Consider the following 23,716-nt stretch of genomic DNA (forward strand, 5'->3'; position numbering starts at 1 on the left):
TGATGAGCCTCGACCCAAAGAAGCAGTTTAATAGAGCTGAAAATAAAAATGTAACAAAAGAGTCCTGATAGTGACGACTAGTGACCACAGTCTCTGTGACAAATACATTTTTCAATAAAATACATATTTTTAAAAACGTAGTATCATTTTAAACATATAAAAACTAAACATGAATCTGTTTTATTCCTTAGATAAACCTCTCAAAAACATTGTTTCATATTTAAAATAGTTTCTCAAATGTTTTTTGTGGAGAGCTGTTTTACACACAGAGCGACTACGAAACAAGACGAAAATGAAAAAGTCTGAGAAATAATAAGGGAAAAGTTACTTAGTCTTAGGTCAACTGTGTAAACGTGGATACTGACTTTTGGAGCTGTGACTAATATTTTAAGCACCCTTTTAAGCTCTGCAAACTTTGTGACATCATCTCCCACTTCAAATGGAGAATGACCCAGATTTAAGAAGAAGAAAAAAAAAGATAAGTAACTTATTAAAGTGGTCAAACGATTTATTTTAAATATACTACATTATATACAACAGTCATATACATTGTAAGCAGTTATGATATAAACTTTGTCATTAACACCTCTGTGAACATCGCACACAAGACAGACATGCACTTTACACATGACAGCTGGACAAACAATCAAAATAGTGGCATGTTTTAAAAAAAAAGACACATTGACACGTAGACTGATCTACAATCCACTCAGACTTATAAAAACGCTATTTTATACAAAAAGTGCTGAACAGTATTCTAGGTAACTTATATGACAGTAATTAATAGGCAAAAATCACATCATAGGTCACTTGATGGCCATTGTCCCATGAGTACAGCTTGCGGTCCTTTGGGTTGTAGTCAATTTGTGTGGTGTAGGTGTAGTTGTTTATGAAGGGAAGTCCTGGCACCATCTGTGTGTGCGTATGCGTATCGAAGGCATAGGAGATGTTAGCATGCATGCGGTCGTAGCTGTTCACAGCATAAAGGACTCCACAAATGACAAAGCAGTTGCCATAGTGATTCCTCCTCAGGCCTGTCCTCCAGGTGTTCTCCTTCTGCAGGTCGGTTGGGTTCATCTTGCTCAGCATAATCACCTCCTGGGAATGATAAAAATTATTATTTTAATATTTAAGAAGAACAATATGACACTTTTGGGATGAAGACTGAAAGTCATAGTCCAGGTATTCATATCAGCATTACACCACAGGATACCCTCAATAACAATAACAACACGGCACACAGCCATGTAGCAGGTTTTGTTATTCAATTAGTTTAAGGTGTGTTAGGAAAATATTACTATTACTGAGGGAATTCCACACACTGCAGATTCATACTGGATTAAAATCACTCCACACTTACTACCGTCAGACTGTAAAACTACACACACTGCAGATTCATACTGGATTAAAATCACTCCACACTTACTACCGTCAGACTGTAAAACTACACACACTGCAGATTCATACTGGATTAAAATCACTCCACAATTATTACCGTCAGACTGTAAAACTACACACACTGCAGATTCATACTGGATTAAAATCACTCCACACTTACTACCGTCAGACTGTAAAACTACACACACTGCAGATTCATACTGGATTAAAATCGCTCCACAATTATTACAGTCAGACTGTAAAACTACACAAGCTGCAGATTCATACTGGATTAAAATCACTCCACACTTACTACCGTCAGACTGTAAAACTACACACACTGCAGATTCATACTGGATTAAAATCACTCCACAATTATTACTGTCAGACTGTAAAACTACACACACTGCAGATTCATACTGGATAAAAATCACTCCACAGTTATTACTGTCAGACCGTAAAACTACACACACTGCAGATTCATACTGGATTAAAATCACTCCACAATTATTACTGTCAGACTGTAAAACTACACAAGCTGCAGATTCATACTGGATTAAAATCACTCCACACTTACTACCGTCAGACTGTAAAACTACACACACTGCAGATTCATACTGGATTAAAATCACTCCACACTTACTACCGTCAGACTGTAAAACTACACACACTGCAGATTCATACTGGATTAAAATCGCTCCACAATTATTACCATCAGACTGTAAAACTACACACGCTGCAGATTCATACTGGATTAAAATCACTCCACACTTACTACCGTCAGACTGTAAAACTACACACACTGCAGATTCATACTGGATTAAAATCGCTCCACAATTATTACCATCAGACTGTAAAACTACACACGCTGCAGATTCATACTGGATTAAAATCACTCCACAATTATTACTGTCAGACTGTAAAACTACACACACTGCAGATTCATACTGGATTAAAATCGCTCCACAATTATTACTGTCAGTCTACACACTACACAAACTACACATGCTGCCAATGTACACATTTGAATCACGTAAATTTAAAGCAACCTTTAAACAACCTGGCTTTTAGTTTATACAGTATGTACCTTACCTAAAGTGAAATTTACTTGCAATATAAACAATTACATTACATCAATATCATTTTTATATTTCTGTTCATTTATTTTTGGCTGTAATTTTGTTGATGTACTATATTTTCTTAATGTGTAATTTTAATTTTTTTTAAGTGTGTGTTGGTGTTTAGTGTCCAGTTGGTATGCTGCTTAGGTAATGAATTTAAGATGATACAGAGATCACTAATAACTTGAGCTGACCTGGTATAAACCTTCTTCGTCCAGGGCTGGGTACACCATCCACAGGCCACTTTCATCCACAGCAAAGTCAATGTCTGAGTGTCCTCTCCACCTCCAGGGGGTCTCCTCCTCCTCTTCCTCATACACAGCATCATGCAGACTGGTCCAGGCAGCAACGTAGCGTAGACGGAGGTCAAATTTGATGATGTCGCGAGAAAAGGCACGATTATAGTAGAAAGCTCCGCTGTAGACCACGTGACCTGTACCAATCCAGTCGTAGGGGAGTTTGTGGGAGTTGGTAAAACGTCCTGAGTGGGAAACAAAATCAGAAACATCCATAACAATGCCTACATTGTCAGTCTTCATGCTGTACCCATGGGACAATGGTCATCAAGTGACCTACAATGTGATATTTGCCTACTAATGACTGAATGAGATCATGTCAGTTAAGTAGGATACTTTTCAGCACTTTATTACCAAATAGTGATGTAATGGATTGTAGATCACCCTATGTGGTCAATATCTTTTTTCAATTTATTTTTGATAACATGCTGCTATTTTGATGCCTTTATTGTTTGTTGTGTGTCTGGCTGTGTAAAAAGTGCAGGTCAGGAGAAATGGGCCAAAATGTTGACATACTAGCAACGCTCATGTACTAACTGCTTGCAATATACCCCTCATTAATGGTGAACACACTGCAGTTAATTTAAAATTATGAAAAATGACCCAGAATTGATTTACTACAAAAATATTGAAGCCGGAGTTGAATTACCTTGTTTAAATGCGTCCATATCACGGAATTCCAGCAGGTTGCTGCCATAGTAGTAGTTTGTGACATAGATGACGTTGCCATTTCCTTTTGGATCTTTCATCCAGGCACCTTCGTTGCGACCAAATGTGTTGTGTGTCACAGGATCACCAATAGTTGCTAGAGTGTCCTTGCATACACCTATCAATTACAAAACCATAGACAGAAAACAATTATGCCACACATTTATTGCCACACAGCAGGAACACTGCATGAAAGTATTTGGACACTGTCATAGGAGGCCACCTTTGACACAAATCAGTCTGTGAAAATTCTGCTCCGCTAGATCTGCCTTAGACAACTGTTAGTGCTATTATTGTAAAATGGAAGCATCTAGAGCAGCAACAGCTCAGCCACAAAGCAGTAATCCTCCTCACAGAAGGGGACCGCTGAAGCATGTAGCAGGTAAAAGTCTGTCCTGTTTTGGATCACTCACTACAGAACTCCAAACTGCCTCAGGAAGGAACATCAGCACAATAACTGTGTGTCGGGAGCTTCATGAAATGGGTTTTCATGGTTGAGCAGTGGCACACAAGCCAAAGATCACTATGCTCAATGCCAAGCATTGGCTGTAGTTGTGTAAAGCACGCCCTCACTAGACTCTGGAGCAATGGAAATGTGTTCTCTGGAGTGATGACTCCACTTCACTAGCAGGCAGTCAGATGGGTGAAACAGGGTTTGGTCCCTGAAATGCACATTGCAAACAGTAAAGTTTGGTGAAGGAGGGATAATAGTCTGGGGCTCTTTTTCAAGGTTTGGGCCCCTTATTTCCAGTGAAGGGTGATGTTCAGTGAAGTAAATGATGACAGTTATATGCTTCCAGCTTTGTGGCAGCAGTTTGAGGAAGACCCTTTACTGTTCCAGCACGACTGAGCCCTTGAGGAACTTCATCAGCCTGCTCATGGCCCTGACCTCAACCCCACTGAACACCTTTGGGATGAATTGGAACGTCGTTTGTGAGCCAAGTGTTTTTTTCCAACATCAATGTCTGACAAAAATGCTCTTTTGACTTGAGCACAAATTCCCACAAAACCCCAAAATCTTGTGGAAACTTTGCCAGATGAGTGGAGGCTGTTAAAGCCACAAAAAAGGTGGGGACAGCTCCATATAACTGTCTATGGTTTTGGAATGGGATGTCCAACAAGCTCATATAGGTGTGCTGGTCAGGTGTTCACATACTCTTAGCCATATAGCGTATCTAAATTCAGTCTACAATAAACAGCATGGTAAAGTTGACCAGTGATGTGTAAAAGAAGACAATAGACGCAAAACAGGCTGGCATTATGAACACTACACAAGTTATAAATAAGAGATGTAAAAGATTAACCTAGTATTCATCAGGCAGTCACTAATGTAACAGTGACATGGTCACATAATCTGAACGGTCAAAAAAGCGCATCTCACTATGGCTGTATCATTCCACCAACCACCTCATGCTAAATAATAACAATTGCTTTACTCTAATCTACTGGAATTACTTATTTGACATAAGAAATTGCTCACATTAAAAGGGGATTACACTTATTTTCTGTGTTATTCAATTGTTGAGATGTGAAAGTCATTTGTTCATTGTAGAGAAACTTACAGACTCAGATTTCTTTACAGTGGTGGTGATGGGAACCAGGGGTCACAATGAGCACAACACAAAGAGCCACCAGTAAACCAATACATATCTTCTGAGTTTTATATGTAGTGTTGATGATGGTTAATGGTGGTGCTAAATCTGAAAAGAAAAAAAAAATGTTTACTTTGGGGACTTTTTTTCCTCATAACACCCTGCATGTATCCCTCAGCCAATAATATATGTATATATATATATATATATATATATATATATATATATATATATATATATATCCATCCATCCATTTTCTAAGCCGCTTCTCCGTCAGGGTCGCGGGTACATATATATATAAAAAATGTAATTTATTTATTTGTTTGAGTACTTTATTTTTTTTAGGCCAAAAAATATATAAAACTATCAAATCAATGTCTCAGATATCAGACAGTGAATTCCTAACCATGCCATGTAATAACGTTCTGTGAGGAAGCTTTTAGAGGTGGACATCTGGTTCCTATCACCACCACTCTGAGCAGTTCTGACTCTGTAAGTTTCTCTAGAAAAGAGCATTTCACACCAGATGACTGTGAATGACTCTGTCTACACCTTGATCTAGAATAAGCTTCAAAAACTAATATTTAAAACAATGTACTTTGCTATAAAACTGTTGAAAGGATATAAAACAATCAATGTGCTATTCATGAATAAATTCATAATCATATGAAAAGCATGTGTTTGAATGCACACAGTGATCAATGAGCAGTGAACAAGCTTACCAGAGTTCTTTGGAGCCACTGTGGTTGCTGCAGCAGGTCCCTCGTCCCAGGTGAGGCGGGATTTGTGCTTTTTGGCGGGAGCAGTTGAGTTGGGTGGTGGTTTTGGCACTGTAGGAGGGGCAGTGATGGATGCTGCTTTGTTGGTGGCCGCCGGCTGCGCGGTGATGGTGGTTGAGGTTGTCAAGGCGACCGACACTGTGGAGCTGGTTGTAGTTGTCTCCTCGGTTTTGTCTGTCTCCAGTTTAGGCCGCTGCTTTGTCACGGTGAGCAGATTCGTGGTGGTTGGTCTGTCCAGAGGATCAGCTGGTTTGTTGATGTTCTGTGAGCTGGCGCTTGGTTTGGGTTCAGGAGCCGTGGTGGCTGTGGTTAAAGGGCCTGTGGCCGGAGTAGGAGGAGTGTGCTGCTGCTTGGGGATCTGGTCTTCTATTATTAGATCCACTGAACCGTCCCCACTCAGGAAATCATCCGTCGCTGCTGTGGAGGGAATAAAAGGGGAGAGAAGAAGTTTTAGTGACAGTCTGGCCAGTTTCTGATAGTGGTCAACCAGCCAAGTTATGCTTGTTTCTTTAGTTTTACACTGGAGACTAATGCAACGTACAATTAATGGAATTATATGTCAATAATTAACATTATACAAACTGGCTTATGTGGTTTTTGACCCTGTATCAGTATTTGGAAAAGAGGACAGACACAATTCAAGCTTCGAGATGGCTGCCACTACTGTTTTTAGCCATGCAATATAGTAGGACCTATTGCTTTATTGATAGAAGCGTGTAATACAGTGTCAGAAAGCAAGGTATTGTATGTGACAGCAGCCCCCTTATTCTGCAATCGAGTATAGTGGAAAAACCAAAGCCAAGTTTTTGGGTTGAATTATAAAAGATATGTCAGTTGCAATGACAACACAGCTCATCAGTTAAACAACACCATGTCTACTGTGAAGCCTGATGGTGGTAGTGCCATGTTTTTGTGCTTCTTCACTAGAGCTGGGACTCTAGTTAGGATAGATGGGATAATGACTAGTTCCAAATATCATGATAAATGTTTTTTGCAGGCATTGCAGGCCTCTGTCAGAAAGTGGAAGATGACTAGAAATTTCCCCTTTCGTCATGAAGATGATTCAAACTCCACATTCAAGCCAACCAAGAAATGGTTATAAGAAAGGAAAACGAGTGTCTTAAAGACCTAGACCTAGACTTAGAGAGCTATAAGAAGGAAGATGGATGTCTTAGAGAGCTATAAGAAGGAAGATGAGTGTCTTAGAGAGCTATAAGAAGGAAGATAAATGTCTTAGAGAGCTACAAGAAGGAAGATGAATGTCTTAGAGAGCTATAAGAAGGAAGTTGAGTGACTTAAAGACCTATAAGAAGGAAGTTGAGTGACTTAAGGACCTATAAGAAGGAAGATGAGTGTCTTAGACAGCTATAAGAAGGAAGATGAATGTCTTAGAGAGCTATAAGAAAGAAGATGAGTGTCTTAGAGAGCTATAATAAGGAAGATGAGTGTCTTAGAGAGCTATAATAAGGAAGATGAGTGTCTTAGACAACTATAATAAGGAAGATGAGTGTCTTAGAGAGCAATAAGAAGGAAGATGAGTGTCTTAAAGAGCTTAAGGAAGGAAGATGAGTGTCTTAGAGAGCTATAAGAAGGAAGATGAGTGTCTTAGAGAGCAATAAGAAGGAAGATGAGTGTCTTAAAGAACTTAAGGAAGAGTTTTGCTACTTCCAGGTGAAAAGACATATTTACTTAAAGACATACTGCTGTAATAAATGCAAACAGTGCTTCAACAAAGTATTAGTTGTGGTGGTGTCCACACATATGCAACTGGGGTATTGAAACTGCAATTTCAGATGTTTTATATCCACTGTAAAATGGGTAATGAAGTACACCAGTGTCAAAACACAAATTTCTTTAGGCAAAAAAAAAAATCAAATAGTTCTTTGTTGGATGCTTTTGTCTGGTTTCATATGGTGAGCAATGCTGCCTCAGTACAGGTTTGATAGTTCTTTCATAATCCCAACTCCTGGCACACCTGAGGCAGTTAGGAAAGTTCTTCTTGTGTTCTTGATCACCTGCTTTGGGTGCTTTTAACTAGATCAGAAAGATGGAGTGGTTAAATATCCTCAAGTATTGGATCCAAAAGAACAAGCTTAGTCAAACCGTGTGTGCCCATATAAAACCACAAAGCTCGATAAAAGTTTTTCATGTGCCAGGACACTGCATTCCATTATCCAGATTAAGCTTTCAGGATCGGAAAATAGCGTCCAACTAAACTGGACTCCAGCAGTACACTGCAATAAATGACTGGCAAGTAAGATTATCTTAAATCTAGTTGATACTAGTTGATACACACTCACCGGCCACTTTATTAGGTTCAGTTGCTTGTTAACACACACAGCTAATCAGCCAATCACATGGCCACAGCTCAATGCTTTTAGGCATGTAGAGGTGGTCAAGACAACTTGCTGAAGTGCAGACCGAGCATCAGAATGGGGAAGAAAGGGGATTTAAGTGACTTTGAACGTGGCGTGGTTGTTGGTGCCAGACAGGCTGGTCTGAGTATTTCAGAAACTGCTGATCTACTGGGATTTTCACGCACAACCATCTCTAGGGTTCACAGAGAACAGTCCAAAAAAGAGAAAATATCCAGTGAGTGGCAGTTGTGTGGACGAAAGACCTTTCTGGGAGGTTTCAGAGTTTCTTTTATGGGTTTACCACCTATAGACTGCAAAAAATGTGTATTAGAAAAAGTGAAATTGTCTCTAATCTCGTTGATGCAACTCATATTTATCATTTTGAGATGTTTTGAGCTTGTTGTGCTTATTAAAAGATCTTTTTAGCTCACTTCTAGATGTTTTTTTTTTGTTTTTTTATTGCTGAGTAATTTTATTAAGTCAAACTAATTCACTTTACTGGCAGATCATTTTGCTTGTTTCCAGTTTATTTCTAACAACAAGCAAAATTATGTGCTAGTACAGTGAGATAATTTAATCTACTAGAAAGAACCTAAATAATCTCATAATAAGTGTAAAACACTCTCAAAATGAGAAATATCAGCTGTATCAAATACATTTAAGATAAGTTCACTTTCCAACATACCATTTTTTTGCAGTCTATAGGTCGTAAACCCACAATGTAGACACTGAAGCCTCCCAGAAAGGTCAAAGAGAGACTACTGTCTTACAAGGTGGATACACACTGACCGGCCACTTCATTAAGCCCAAATCCTTGTATGTCTGTGTCCATTTTATCAGCTCCACTTACTATATAGGTGCACTTTGTCTGTAGGTGCACTGTAGTCCATCTGTTTCTTTGCATACTCTGTTACCCAATTCTTTAGTGGTCAGGAACCCCATGGACCCTCAGAGAGCAGGTACTATTTGGGTGGTGGATCATTCTCAGCACTGCAGTAACACTGACGTGGTGGTGGTGTGTTAGTGTGTGTTGTGCTGGTATGAGTGGATCAGACACAGCAGTGCTGCTGGAGTTTTTAAACACCTCAGTGTCACTGCTGGACTGAGAATAGTCCACCAACCAAAAATATCCAGCCAACAGCGTCCTATGGGCAGCGTCCTGTGATCACTAATGAAGGACTAGAGGATGACCAACACAAACTGTGCAGCAGCAGACGAGCTATCATCTCTGACTTTACATCTTCATGGTGGACTGACAAGGCAGGAGTGTCTAATAGAGTGGACACTGTGGAAGAACAGGGTCAAAAGGGGGCTAACGAAGTAGAGAAACAGTCTGTAATTGTAGAACTACAAAGTGCTCCCCAATGGTCAGTGGATGTAGCTGATAAAATGGACAATGAGTGTAGAAACAAGGAGGTGGACAGGTGGCCAGTTGGAGTGAGTATAGCAGGCTGACCATTCTGTTCTGCATCCTCATCTTCTTCAGTATCAGCTTTATAGAAGGTCACGCTCCTGACGCTCATCCCGTTAGGTCCCGTTTTGGTCTTGGCAGGTTTCTGCTCCTTTGGGCCTTCAGAGTGACTCCTCTTCAGCAGCGGCCTGCTGGAGCCCTGAACACCAACAAACTTCTCCTCATACTTCTTCTGCAAACCAAGAACAAAAAGTAGGCCAAATAGGATGAATTAGATGAGTGTAAACACAGATCAGACTCTGCTTTCTGTGGCTGTATTAATAACATATTTCATGAAATAAGGAGAATTTGTGGTTGAGATGAATGCTTTGAATGGGCTTTTGGGACACTGGCTTTGATCTAATGATACTGTATTGAAAAGCCTGCCAGGCTGACACAGCAAAGTTGGCTAATTCTTTCCACAGCACCGGAGCTTAGCATGAGTCTATGCTCGGCCTGCTAACAGCTGAATATTCCCCATATTTGTGTGTAGTTCAGAGTGCGTATATGATTAACAGCCTGTGTTTAGGGTTTTCTAGTGGATGCATATGGGCTTAGAGCTTGTTGTAGATGCTGCTGGTCATTAACTCTAACCCTCTACTGCACACATTATGAGAGCAATTAAAAAAAAAACTATTCAGTTTACTCTTCTTATAAAATGCTCCTTGAATTATTTCTGTATTTATTTATTTATTTTTTGACCTGTTTATTAAATTCAAAAACATAAAAACTCATAATAATATTTTGTGCTGGGGTCCCTTTGAAATATGTTGCCTTGAGGTAACATTGTGTGACAATGGAAAGAAATGATATAGAACCACGTTCCCTGAAGTGGTGAGACCTGGCTTGTGACTGGCTAAATCTATTCCTCTGTCACACAACGTTGCTTTTAGGCAACAAACATATTTCTGCAGAATCAAAAAAAATTATACTGAATTTTAAAAAGGAGGTTTCAATGTGCCCTTTAAGAGGAGGTATGACAAAGTACATGCTTTTCATTGACTTACTCAAACTCCTCCTCATTTTGTTGTTAACACTATCATTGTCTTTAAATATGTTTAATGGTATTGCAAAGTGAGGAAAATGAATTTGTTGCCCTGAGGCAACATCGTGCAATAGAGGGATACATGCATTCTTCTTATAGTCTCGTAATGTTGTAGCAAGCTATCTACCTGTAGACTACATGCACCTTAAACCGTGTGTAGCTTGAAGCCTCCCTGAATTGTCAGCCTTAGTTGTTGGAGATTGTACAGTGTGGGTATTTTTGTTGGGCACTTATGGCAGTGCATGTGGTAAACCCTGTACTTTACACAAACGGTTTACAGGAACCTTGACTCTTCAACCTCTTATTTAATATCTATGTGTTTGTATGTGTTTATAAATAAAGATAAACCTTTAAATCACTTTAGTGCATCTAAGATTAGTTAAATGGTTCTTTTTAGCAGCCAGTTGTAAGTTAGAATTATTACTACTTGAGTGGCCAAAACCAGAACTGCTCATGCATATTTTTGATTTTGGTAAGAGTAAGGCTACACTTTATGTTCACTCTGGTCAGAGATTATAACTGCTTAAAACTGAAAAGGAAACAGAATTTTCTTCACTTTTTTCAAGCAAAAGTTTCATGTAGTATGTAAATACTGTAAAAGTTTCAAAGCGTAAAGTTCACTGCAAAGAAATAAAAAGTAAAAACCTGCTGTAAGAATATTCGAAGATTATTCCACCTGTTTCTGTACATTTTTACTTGTTCTAAGTGATTTTATCTGGTGAAAGTGTCTGATTCCATTGGCAGATTAGTTCACTAGTTCACTGCTTAAAACAAGGAACATGATCTGCCAATGAAATCAGACACTAAACTGCAAAAATAATTTTCAATTCCTTGTTTTTGTGATGCCACGTAAACTGTGACATTTACATATACCAGCCCACTCAGCCTACAGCAATTTAGCCCCGTCCACTCACACTGAAGTTACAAGGAGTGTTTCTGCCTGGTCTGCTGTTTGAATGAGGCACAACGCAGGGCAGCCAATCAGAACAACGTTAAGAGTCTTAAAGTCACAACAACGAAAACAGCCTGTTCAATTCTAAGGAATGGTGGTCATGTAGAAATGAACTGGTACATAAAACCACACAAACACTAGAAGCGGACCACAGGAAAAAATACAGTAAATAAAATATAAATATATATCTGGGCTTTTTAAAAGGTTAGTCAACTTGAAACTTTGGGTCCGTCAAAAGTTCTTTTTTTTAAACCAACAGCTCAGTTTGGTCAATGAAACAGTTTATGGTCATTACCAGTTCCCACCCACAGGTTACAGCTCTCCCAGTCACAGTGCTCCCACCTCAGGTTTGGGGGTGGGGGGCTTCCCCCTCTCAGACTCTCGCCATGGAGAGCTGTGCTGTTCAAACTCATGATCTCTTAAGTTGGACAGTTGTGCCACTCTGAAACAAAGAAGCCCAACAGTCCAACACAGAATGAAAAGACCAGTGTGACCTGAGCTAAAGCAGCTCCTCACACTCAGACAGCGCTGTCTACACTTCGATAAAGAACCATTACACTCTTAAAAAAGACGGTTCTTCAAGAGTTCTTTAGTAAAGAATGCAGCTATATATAGAACCAAACACTCAGAGAACGCTTTGCATAATTAAAGGGTTCATTGTGTCGTGAACGGGTTCTTTAAACTAATGCACAACGTGCTGTAGATGGCTCTCTATAGAATCTTTTAGAACATTGTACTATATAGAGCCAAACACTCAGAGAACGCTTTGCATAATTAAAGGTTTCTTTGCATCATAAAAAGGTTCTTTAGACTAATGGAAAATGTGCTGTAGATGGCTCTCTATAGAACCTTTAATAAAATTGTTCTATATAGAACCAAACACTCAGAGAATGATCTGCATAATTAAAGGGTTCTTTGCATCATGAAATGTTTCTTTAGACTAATTGACAATGTGCTACAGATGGCTCTTTAAAGGACCTGTAAGAATATTGTTCTACATAGAACCAAACACTCAGAGAACGCTTTGCATGATTTAAGGATTATTTTGCATCAGGAAAGGGATCATCAAACTAATGGAGAATGCGCTGTAGATGGTTCTATATAGAACTGTTTTGAAAAGGGTTCTATATAGCACCCAAAAGGGTTATTGTTACAAGCTTGACACTTTAATAATAGAAAAACCCTTTTGGTTGCTATATATGATACTTTTTGAAGGAAAATGGCTCTGTATAGCACCCAAAAGGGTTTTTCTATTCCTATGATGTCAATTTTTGGATTCTATATAGAGCCCTTTACAAAAAAGGTTCTATATAGAACCATCTATGGTACATTCATGCACATTTTCCATCAATCTGAAGAACCTTTCATGATACAAGAAGCCATTGTATCATGCAAAGAATCCATGGTTAAATACACAACCATGTTTTTCTCTAAAGAACCCTTGAAGCACCATCTTTTTTAGGAGTGTAGCTCTGTAGATAAAAAAAACTAACTACAGCAAAGTGTTTTCAGAGGTGTGACTGTCTAACTGCCTGATTATTAGAAGAGATCATGAGTTAGATCATGACGACAACTCGTCTTCCCTCAATACCCCCCCCCCACCCCCCACCAAGGCTTGAGTCATAGCCTATGGGTGGGGGCAACTGACTTATAATAATTGGAAATAAGCTCAACTTAAAGCACTTAAACCTGTTTTTCTTTTAGTTTTCTGCTCATAGTGTTTGGGTAAACGTGTGAACATTTTCCAACCTCCCTTTATCCCTCAGAATGAAAGAGACTGTTTTTGTCATTATTCCTCACTCCCACGAGTGAGTCCTCAGTGAATGGGAGTGAATGGAGCTCAACGGCTAAAAACGAAAGCTTAAAATAGTTTCTAATCACTCACCAAGATCCTTCCTTTAATTGTAAAAAGTAGAATAATGTATTTCATTAAAAAAGCAAAGAAATCTCTTTTGGGCAGCAGAATGCTGGCATTAAGTTAAGATACTTTTTGATCCCACAACCTGGGAAATTCCACCTCCGCATTTAACCCATCCGTGAAGTGAAACACCACATACACACTAGTGAACACACACACTAGGGGGCAGTGAGCACACTTGCCCGGAGCGGTGGGTAGCCCTATCCAGCTCATTGGCTGTTCCCGCTCACTGACGTCATGAACATACATGAGGCACCGTTTTAAGCTCCTATAACTTTAAAAGCTCTTAACAATTTAAAAGCTTTTAGAAATATAACACCTGTGTTAAAATGTTTTATGATATTCATTATTAAGGAAATAAATTCATTATTTTACATAAAAAAAGTTTATAAACTATCATTTTGCTCAAATGCTCCATATTAACCCATTCATTTTGGACTCGCTCAGGAGCGCCCTCTAGTGTCTGAGAAACCCGGAAGACATTGCAGAGTGGGAATTCTCCTCTCTACAAGTTCTCTGGTTTGGCTGCCCTGTATTATGCCTCCATTAAAAAGATAAAACGCTGCTTATAATGTCAGTGTGAATGGGCGGGGCTAAACTGCAGGAGGCTGACGTGTAAATGCGCTGTTTTTTTTTCATGACATCAAAAAAACAATGCAGTTTTTTTTCCATTTCTTACAGCTTAGCTTCAGTATTCACTGTGTTGTCTGGTTATGGAACAATATGTTTTGAAATATTAACAATGTTAATGTATACATACTACATCAACTCTTATTTCAATGCAGGGAGAAAAATTTTGATTTCCCCATCATATGGGCCTGTAAACCCCTTAACATCCCAGGCTTATTACATACAAAGGCTTATTATTCATTAACTACAGGGACCTCAATGCAAACTAGTTGACCTATACTTAGGTTATAGAAGTGGGTAATAAAACAAGGCCCATGGCTTGGTAAGGGGTTAAACTGTGCTTTGTTGGCTTATATTAGATGCAGTACTAAAATATCAGTTAATTAAAGATAAACTACTCTATGCAGGATGTTGACTTCATATTTCAAGATGACTTGACTTTTTCACTGTGTACACTCACTGGCCAATTTATTAGAAACACCAGAATGGATGCACTTTGTAGGTTTACAGTTACAGCCTACACCACCACCCCAAATATCCAGACAAGAGCAGCTGCGTGGTCAGAACCTGACCATTGAAGAAAGACTACAGGATGACCAAGATCTGTGATGACCAAGAACTGTGAATCAACAGACTGTAACTGCACACCAGCGAGGTGGATAGAGGAGTTTCTAATAAAGTGGCCAGTGCATGGTTATCAGTATGAGAAAGCTGGTCTGGTGTCTGCATGTTTGGGGTTCTCACCTCCGTGTGTGAGAAGGCTGCAGCCACTTTCTTCTGCAGTGAAGGTTCCAGCTCGCTCAGACGCCTTTTCTTCTCCAGCCGTTGGTGGGCGCGTGACCCCTTCGCCTGCCCTTTCTCTCCTTTCAAGCTCCCTCGCTCCTTTGTCAGATTTACGGAAAATGACTAGGGACAAAAGATTTACTCAGAAAAGATTTACCATATAAAAAAGCTTTACCATATAAATAATTATGATTAAATCATTAATCATAAAAATGGTCAAAATCCATATCACACTGATACAACTAGACCCAAGGGTCAATCTACTGGCATTGACCTCTTTAATCACAAATTTATTAATCAGTGATTAATCTGAGGGCACACTATTCAGTATCTACTATGAATTATCCAGTAGTTTATAATAAGCTGTGGAGTGAGTAGCTGAAATGTGGGCCCACGCACAGACCCTGCAATTCAGGTACACTTTACTGAAGCACAGCATTTGTAAGGCTTTATTACACCTACTGCCATAAGCTCATATAACCACTTATGAAGGTTTATTCCAATTTTATTTCAAAGTATTATTCACTTTCTAGAGTGAAATGGCATCTTGAAAAGAGCAAAATTATCTTTATTGTTAAACTAATCTGCCAATGGAATCACTTTCACCAGATAAAATCCCTTAAAACAAGTAAAAATGTACAGAAACATGTGGAATAATCTTATAATATTCTTACAACAGTCTTATAATGAGAGATATTAGATTTATTGACTACATTTAAGACATTTTCACTTGTTAAGATATTATTTTTCCAGTGCAGAATGCCTGCGCAAAAAGTCTGTTCTCATATGGAGGGGTAATAAGTTCTCATTGGTCTTGTTGTTGAGGGATGTATTAGACACAAACATATTTCCAAGTTTTTCCTTAAATTTTTAAAATGGAAATACATGGCCTTGATGCACTGGCATGGAAAGACTCGGTAACACTTTCTATGAATGTTACGTTTGTACACATTCATAACATGTTATAATGCATTCATAAGGCATTATAGACATGGTTATAAATAGTTCTAAATTGCACTGAATAACACTTTATAATCATGTTTATTATACATTATAACTGTTAATATATTGCATCATAAGTAGTATTAATAACATGTTACATTGTCAGTGACAAAGAAGTCAGACCCAGCTTGGACAGCATAAAGTAAAGACAAATATAGAGTTTATTTACGGCCTGAGATTTCCAGTATTTTATTTCTTAGCACTGGTGCTGTTGGAGCTGCATCTTCAGGTCTTCAGTCCTGAATATTTAGATGCTCCAAACATGCTGCCCAGCCTAGAATCACTGCTACAATTCACTTTTCTTAACCAGCACTGTCACTTTACATGTTACATTACATCACAGCAAAGCAAGCCCCTCCCCTGAACCCCCTCTGACATCACACTGAGCATGAAGTCATTGTAATTTGTTGCCTTACTGGTTCTAACGTCATACCTTAGAAACCTTCACTCTGTAACAATACAGTACAACACAGTACAGTAATGCTAATTTCTGCTAGCGTTCTATTGGATATACAGTGTTAAGTTAGTGCCAGGCTAATGGTGGTGCACATTAACAGTGGTGTACATTAACTTTCCCACATTGGGTAAAACATGATGGCAGCACTAGTTTAAACTCTGACATTTGAAGCCTGTAATGAGCTTCATTGTGGATGTTTTAGTGTTTCAGTAAATCCTTCAGTAAACACTTCAACTTGAAGCCTCACTCTTAACACTGGAGGAGGCTTTAGTACAGTATGCTTCACTTAGAGCGGACAAATGCAGCTTATGAGCTCTTATAATTTGTTATGAACAGTATTTATAATGCATTATGTTAACAATTCATAATGCATAATAAGCATAGCTATAACATGTAATACATTTTTATAAATATTTATAGCCATGTTTATGATGCCTTATGAATGCATTATAACATGTTATGAATGTGTTTATAGATGCTTACAAATGTGACATTCATAGAAAATGTTACCAAAGACTCTGTTCTAAATGCTAAATTGTCATTGGACATAACCTCCTTGCATCTCCATTTTAGTTGATTTTTGTATTTTTTAATAAAAACATAACTTGAAAGCACACAGGCATTATAAAATATATTTTTTATTTACTTCCATTATGAGTTTAAAATGTTTTCTGTGTTCTTAAATGTGAGTGAAAACAGATGAGAGACATTTGTATTGTTTACCTTTTCTATGTTGTCTACGCGCTCCAGAAGCTTTGTGGTGACTGAGTGCAGCTTCAACAGATCCATTCCATAGAAGGCTCCCTCGAGCAAATCCATTATGGTAGAAAGCTGTTAAAGCCAAACATCTGGTCAAAATCCATATCACACTAATACAACTAGACCCAAGGGTCAATCTACTGGCATTGACCTCTGAAGTCACAAATTCATTATTCAGTGATTAATCTGAGGGCACACTATTCAGTATCTTCTATGAAGTATCCAGTAGTTTATAATAAGCTGTGGTTATAGGAGTGAGTAGCTGAAATGTGGGCCCACGCACAGACCCTGCAATTCAGGTACACTTTACTGAAGCACAGCCTTCATAAGGCTTTATTACACCTACTGCCATAAGCTCATATAGCCACTTATGAAGGTTTATTCCAACACTTTCTGGAGTGAAATGGCATCAAAGTTGACCAAAGCAGTCTTTATGACAACTGTCGCATATTGGAATAAGGTTTTTAATGGTTTACACAGAATTACATGTGTAAGTAAAAGTTTTGGCACCCCGGTCAAATAACATTTTGTTGATTTTTTTTTTGTTGTTGTATTTTGCTGAAAATAAGTTCCCACATCCTCTACAGGAAGACACTCATTGAAGATTTTAATGAACAATTACTGCTTATTTGCTGAATTCAGCATGTTTGGAAAAAAATAACACATTTTGCTCAGTATGTTTTCTAATATGCTAAACTCAGCAAATAAATAGAGAAGTGTGTTCCCTGTGGAGGAGGTGTTTACTTATTTACACTTAGAAAATCCACAAAACATTTTAATTTACTGGGTTGTTCAAATATTTGCATATGAACTGTAAGACAGTGGTCATTAAAGGCTTATGTAGGTGTCATGTAGAAGAACCCTTTTTGGTGCTATATAGAGCCCTTTTCATAAGGGTTCAATATAGAACCATCCACAGAGCTTTCCCCAATAATCTGAAGAACCCTTTCACAATGCAAAGAACCCTTTAATCATGCAAAGGGTTCATGGTTCATGGTTCTACATAGTACCATTTTCTTTACTAAAGAACCCTTGAGGAACTGTCCTTTTAAAGCGTGCCTGTAATTCGTTTCAGAAGACAGAAATGTTTCGTTTGGTTCTGTCTGTGATCTCCAGGCAGGTGCAGAGTGGGTTTACCTTGACATCACGGTTCTCTGCCTCCTGAAGCTTCTTAAACCTAAAGTCCCCCTCGCAGGGGTTCAGGGCTGAGGGAGGGGCGATGCACAAGCACTTCTTGCAGTTGGATCCTCCTGTCACCGTCTCCACTGTGTAAACGTCCTCGGGCTTCCCGTTCCCTCCCTCAATGCGTTGACAGGCGCTCCGGCTCAGTGGCCTGACCACACACTTACAGCGGCAGTCCGGCCCCTCCGACAGGGTCTTCACCTTATCGTAGTCACCGAGGAGCTGGAGAGGTCAGTTAAGACCATCAGAGTTAAATGGACATCCTCAGATGGAGGGAGATGGTACAGCGAAATATAACATCATGATAAGACATGATATGATATATATCATGATATTTAGCCTTTTCTGAGGTTTGATATAGATGTGTGCAAAAGACATGTTGTTGATTCTAAGTGTAAATAAGTTACACATCTTCTACAGAGACACACTTCTGCACATTTTAATACACAATTTTGCTGAATTTAACAAAATGAATTTAACATGGAAAAATATTAAATGTAACCTGTGCAAAAGTTAGGGCATATTTTGTATGTTTCTTTTTTTTTTAATCCATATGTTAAACCAAACAGGTAGAAAATTTGTATGACACATTTAACATAGTGCTCTGCAGAGAATGTGTAAACTCATTATGGTTATTATAGTATAATATATATATGGTTATATAACTCATTATATTGTTCTTCATTTAATATGATTCTTCTCTTTTATTCTTATTTTTCTGTTTGATTTTTGCCTCAGAACATCTCCCGGAGTTTTCTAGATATCAACACCGTTACAACTCCACATTGTGCAGTCTGATTGTGTGATTCAGGCTTGTATACAGCATTTTGATCAGATGCATAGTATTCATATAATCTTTGTTCAGTTCACAATTTTTTCCCAAAGGAATGAAGAGAGTTGAAAAATTGCAGGACCATCTACTGTACTTCTGCTCAGATATACTATCTCAGGGCAGGTCTCCAAGCATGAATTCAGTGTTGTTCTGACCCACACTCATCTGTCATTTATTTCCATCCCTCATTTCCCTGATAGAGGAATTCCCATTCATTTTTTCACCACCATACAAACTCTTACTTTTTTGTCCTACAGCCACCAAACTATATGTACTCACTCTACTACAAAAATACCAGCAATACTGACCCGCAGTCCTCTAGATGTCATTTTTTCATCACTCATTCCTCCCATAGACTTCCATTCATTTTCACCCAAACCCCAGCCCTGTTTTTTCCTTTGCTCAACAGACACCAAACTTCATGTATTCACTCAGGGCAGGTCCCCAAGCTCTAATCCACAGCCATACTGACAGACACTCCTCTATGTGTCGTTTTTTCATCCCTCGTTTCTCCATTAGACTCCCAATCATTTTCAACAACACATAGCTAACACTTGGCAACTCCCTACGAGCAACTAAATAAACACCCCATACACCATGGCAACTACCTAGCAGCACTTTAGCAACAGCATGGGATACTGATAGCATCTGCCTAGCAACACTTTAGCAACCACCTGGTATACCATAGTAACTGCCTAGCAACAACCTAGCAGGAAGTGGGAACCACTTAAGCTGTGCAAACATTCTTTTCTTCAGGTTTTTTTTATGTGTTATCAAGCTATTCAAATATTCAAATTCGAATATGTGTATTCAAACTTTTGCATGTGACTGTATGTTGGAATAGAGAAAAAGAGCCAGTAGTGAAATAGTATCAAATACAGTGAATACATTTGTACGGAATGCTTCATACACTAAAACAGGCCCAAATGTTCTCACTCAGTAACAAAACATGTAGTTGTTTATTGTGACGCTATCCACAATAGACTCAGAAAAGCATGCTGGGATGTAATTCATCACAATGCTGATAAATATAATCATATGTTCCACCCTAGAGTTAGAGTTAACACCTTGAGACTACATGGTGAGTCTATGGTGAAATACAGTGGATCCAGGTATCTTCTCTGAAGGTACTCATTTAATCCCAGTCTTGAACTAAATTGCTATGTCAGTGCTAAAGAGCTATTTCTGGGGTGTCCAGTGTTGTCCACAAAGGGCCAGTGTAGCAACACGTTTTCATTCCAACCAAGCAGAAGCACACATGGTTAATTGTTTGATACCTGAGACCATAGTGTTTAAAGGGCCCATATCATGGAAAATCCATAATATGAAATAAAGTAGGTTGACGTAATAAGTGAACACTGTTAAAGTGTCAAAGTGTATCACTCAAGTCCAGTCCATACAGTCCATAGATGGAAACTAAGCTGCCAAAACAGCTCGTTTTGAATTCATGGTTTTTGTGATGTCATTAATTCCTTTTCACCCATTCACCAGTTCAGCCCACAGCAGTTTAACTCTAGTACACAACTCCATGCAAACTTCCTAATGAGTCCTAATTAATGCAAGAAGAAATAAAATACACACACATATATATATATATATATATATATATATATATATATATATATGTGTGTATATATATATATATATTACAAGTATAATTATCACAATTTAATTCATAATTTGATTTTTAATTTAAAGATTTTCTCTTTCAAATCTGTTGTCTTAATCATGTTTTAAATTTCTATTATCTTTTACTTTTTTATTGTATTTTCTCATCTGGAAAGCACTTTGAATGACAGCAGTGTATGAAAGGTGCTATATAAGTAAACTTGCCTTGCCTAATATCCTAATATTTTTCCTGGTTGAGTAAAACTGTTAAGGGATTTTTATATTTCAGTAAATTCACCAACTGCAGTCATAGTAAACTACACCTCACCTGTGTTAAAATATTCTCCTGGTTGTCCATTTCATCCTCCAGTATTGCTCCATTTCCTTCCAGCCCTTCAGTAACAGTTTGCTGATCTTTTGTCATGCTGTCCATCGTACTGGTCCAGGCCACTGGTGCCCAGCAGAGTGTCCAGCACCCGACCAAAAGCAGGATCCTTGAGTGCATTATTGGAGATCCAAGCATCCACACACCAACCCACACACAGCTGATTAAAGATCCTTCACTGGACAGTCCAAAACCTTTCTGAGGTATTGCTCTTTACTCTATTTCCTCGTGACCCTGCGTGTTTGCATGGCTTAGTTAACAGCCTGTTAATCCGCCAGTGGGTTAAAAAGCTCTGCTGATGGAGTACAGATCCCACTTAATGCAGATAAAAAGGAGTCCAGGAGGTTTTGCTGTAGCCTTGGATGGCCACTGATGAATGGATATTTGAAAGGTCAGCTGGCTGGCTGGAAGGAAGTGGGAAGGACCTGAGTGAAGTGCTGGAGACAGGGAGGAGTCAGAGGTTTACTAGGTGATTAGCTTTCTTTCTTTAACCCCTTAAACTGCAGGCTTTTGTGTAGACATGTTAACTACACTGTTAGAAATTAAGGTTCTATCTAGGTACATTTTTATTTCATAAAGGTACAAACAATGTAAATGTTCCCTCAAAGGTCCAGGAGTGGTTCTAAGGTCTGATTGTGAGTTTTTCCAGGTGAAAAGTTCGCATTTATACCTTTTCATAACCAAATGTGTTAAAACGGAACAGAAGAATAAAAGCCTGGAGACGAGACGGGGTGTGTGGAGTTTAGAACTATACAATTTCAGTGGATTATGGTTCAGTTATGTTGACTGACTAAAGGTACTGAGATGAACCCCTGAGGGTCCCACCCCAGTGACAAGAGGGGGGCTGCCCCAGTTTCAGTCTAGTACCTTCATTTCTGAGAGTTTGTCATGACTTATTCTGTGACAATGAAAGTGCTTTGTTCTATAGTTATAAGCTCTGGGAACTGAATGTGGGCCTACATACAGGCTCAGAGTTTAAAGGGTTAAAACAGCAGTTTTTAGTTTTTACTATACACACAATAGAAAACATGTTCATTCTAACTCAAGAACGCAAATTTGTAAGGGTGATTTATGTGAGTTGTTTTGGCTCAGTTCAAATAACCATTTTAAGCTTCTTTCTTCCGTAGCTGATCATTACCACACACTAATACAAACCACCAGCGCCACCTGATGGGCAGCCACAGCTTCATTAAAATACACAGTTACCCCCATAAGTCTGCCCTCAGCATTCTCATTTTTGGGCCATAAGCGCCATCTATCTGCAAGCTCACATCATGCAGTCAATATACTTCTTGGTTGGAAAACTGAGATGAACTGAGGGCCTTAAAGAGCCCATATGCCTTATCATTCTTATCATTCTTGTATTTCTTTTTTTTTTACACATCAAAGTCTACATACAAGGTTTGTGTGGTTCTCTATACTAAACAAGGTTATAATTTGTTTCTACACACTGCAAAATAATATCTTAACAAGTGAAAACGTCTTAAATATAGTCAATAAATCTAATATTTCTCATTAAGAGACTGTTGTAAGAATATTATAAGATTATTCCACTTGTTTCTATACATTTTTACTTGTGATTTTACTTAGTAAAAGTGTCTGATTCCATTGGCAGATTAGTTTGCTTGTTTTGAGAAATAATAACGATAATTTCACTTATTTCACAAAATGTTGCCTAAAAGAAGTAACATGATCTGCCAATAAAAGAAGGCACCTTTATAAGACAAAAATGCTTAAAAACAAGTAAAAATGTCTAGAAATAAGTTCAATAATCTCACAGTATTCTTACAACAGCCTCATAATGAGAAATAGTAGCTATACTGACTACATGTAAGATGTTTACACTTGCTAATGTCTCATATTTTTACAGTGCATGACCGTCTTCCAAACTCACTTTATCCTTCAGAATTAAACAGGCTATTTTTTTACCTGCGCTTTTAAAACTGATATATGTAAATGAGCTTCTTGCTGATTGGCTGTGTCTCATTCTAAAAGCAGTCCCAGCTTTAGCTCTGAAGCACTAAAGAGGCCATATTAAAAAATTACACATATGTTTTTATTCACTTTAATAAAAAAAAGACAATTCTGCTGAAACTCAAACTGGCCATTGTTTATTCAAAATATGCCTAAATGTCAACATATCTACATATGTGCTGAAACACCTGACATCTTTCCTTGCTTTCATTCATTGGTATTACTTTCTGAGCTGCTGAGTGTTTGTAATGTGAGTGGTGCTTGAACTGCAGCTAAAATGCAGCCAGTGTGGGGATTGTACTGTAGTGTATTGTGCAATGGGCTATTATTAATAGAAAATAACAATAATTTCACAGGCCAGATAGGATTGTGCTGCAGGCCTGATCTGGCCCATGGGCCTTGTGTTTGACCTATGGGCTCTAAACACTCCTTTAACTTCAGTGTGAATGGACAGAGCTAAAGTGCTGTAGGCTAAATAGAAATAGGTTGATATATGTAAATTTTGTGAC

The 23,716-nt window shown here is 38.4% G+C and overlaps 1 protein-coding gene across 2 annotated transcripts; it reads right to left on the bottom strand.

Moving 5' to 3' along the window:
* Window positions 1-490: 490 nt before the first annotated feature.
* Window positions 491-21,593, bottom strand: olfml2bb (olfactomedin-like 2Bb). Of its 2 annotated transcripts, none has more exons than XM_037546419.1 (9): window positions 21,177-21,593; window positions 18,364-18,630; window positions 17,191-17,298; window positions 14,970-15,131; window positions 9,687-9,873; window positions 5,817-6,287; window positions 3,444-3,620; window positions 2,693-2,979; window positions 491-1,098 (listed from the first exon to the last, which is right to left on the bottom strand). In XM_037546419.1, the coding sequence occupies exons 1-9, from the start codon at window positions 21,369-21,371 to the stop codon at window positions 781-783; spliced, it is 2,172 nt and encodes a 723-aa protein (XP_037402316.1). In that variant the 5' UTR covers window positions 21,372-21,593; the 3' UTR covers window positions 491-780. The 2 variants fall into 2 exon arrangements, with proteins under 2 accessions (XP_037402316.1, XP_017559601.1); XM_017704112.2 differs by having other exon boundaries at window positions 5,817-6,290.
* Between the last annotated feature and the right edge of the window lie 2,123 nt (window positions 21,594-23,716).

The sequence above is a fragment of the Pygocentrus nattereri genome, chromosome 17, assembly GCF_015220715.1.
Source record: "Pygocentrus nattereri isolate fPygNat1 chromosome 17, fPygNat1.pri, whole genome shotgun sequence".
Classification (NCBI taxonomy): domain Eukaryota; kingdom Metazoa; phylum Chordata; class Actinopteri; order Characiformes; family Serrasalmidae; genus Pygocentrus; species Pygocentrus nattereri.

Excerpts from the sequence above, each read along its gene's own strand:
- olfml2bb (XM_017704112.2), bottom strand. The coding sequence starts at position 21,371 with ATGCTTGGATCTCCAATAATGCACTCAAGGATCCTGCTTTTGGTCGGG. Across the intron at positions 18,631-21,176 it reads AGGAGAATATTTTAACACAG|CTCCTCGGTGACTACGATAA; the intron begins GTGAGGTGTAGT and ends TGACCTCTCCAG. Across the intron at positions 9,874-14,969 it reads CAGCCTTCTCACACACGGAG|AAGAAGTATGAGGAGAAGTT; the intron begins GTGAGAACCCCA and ends CTTGGTTTGCAG.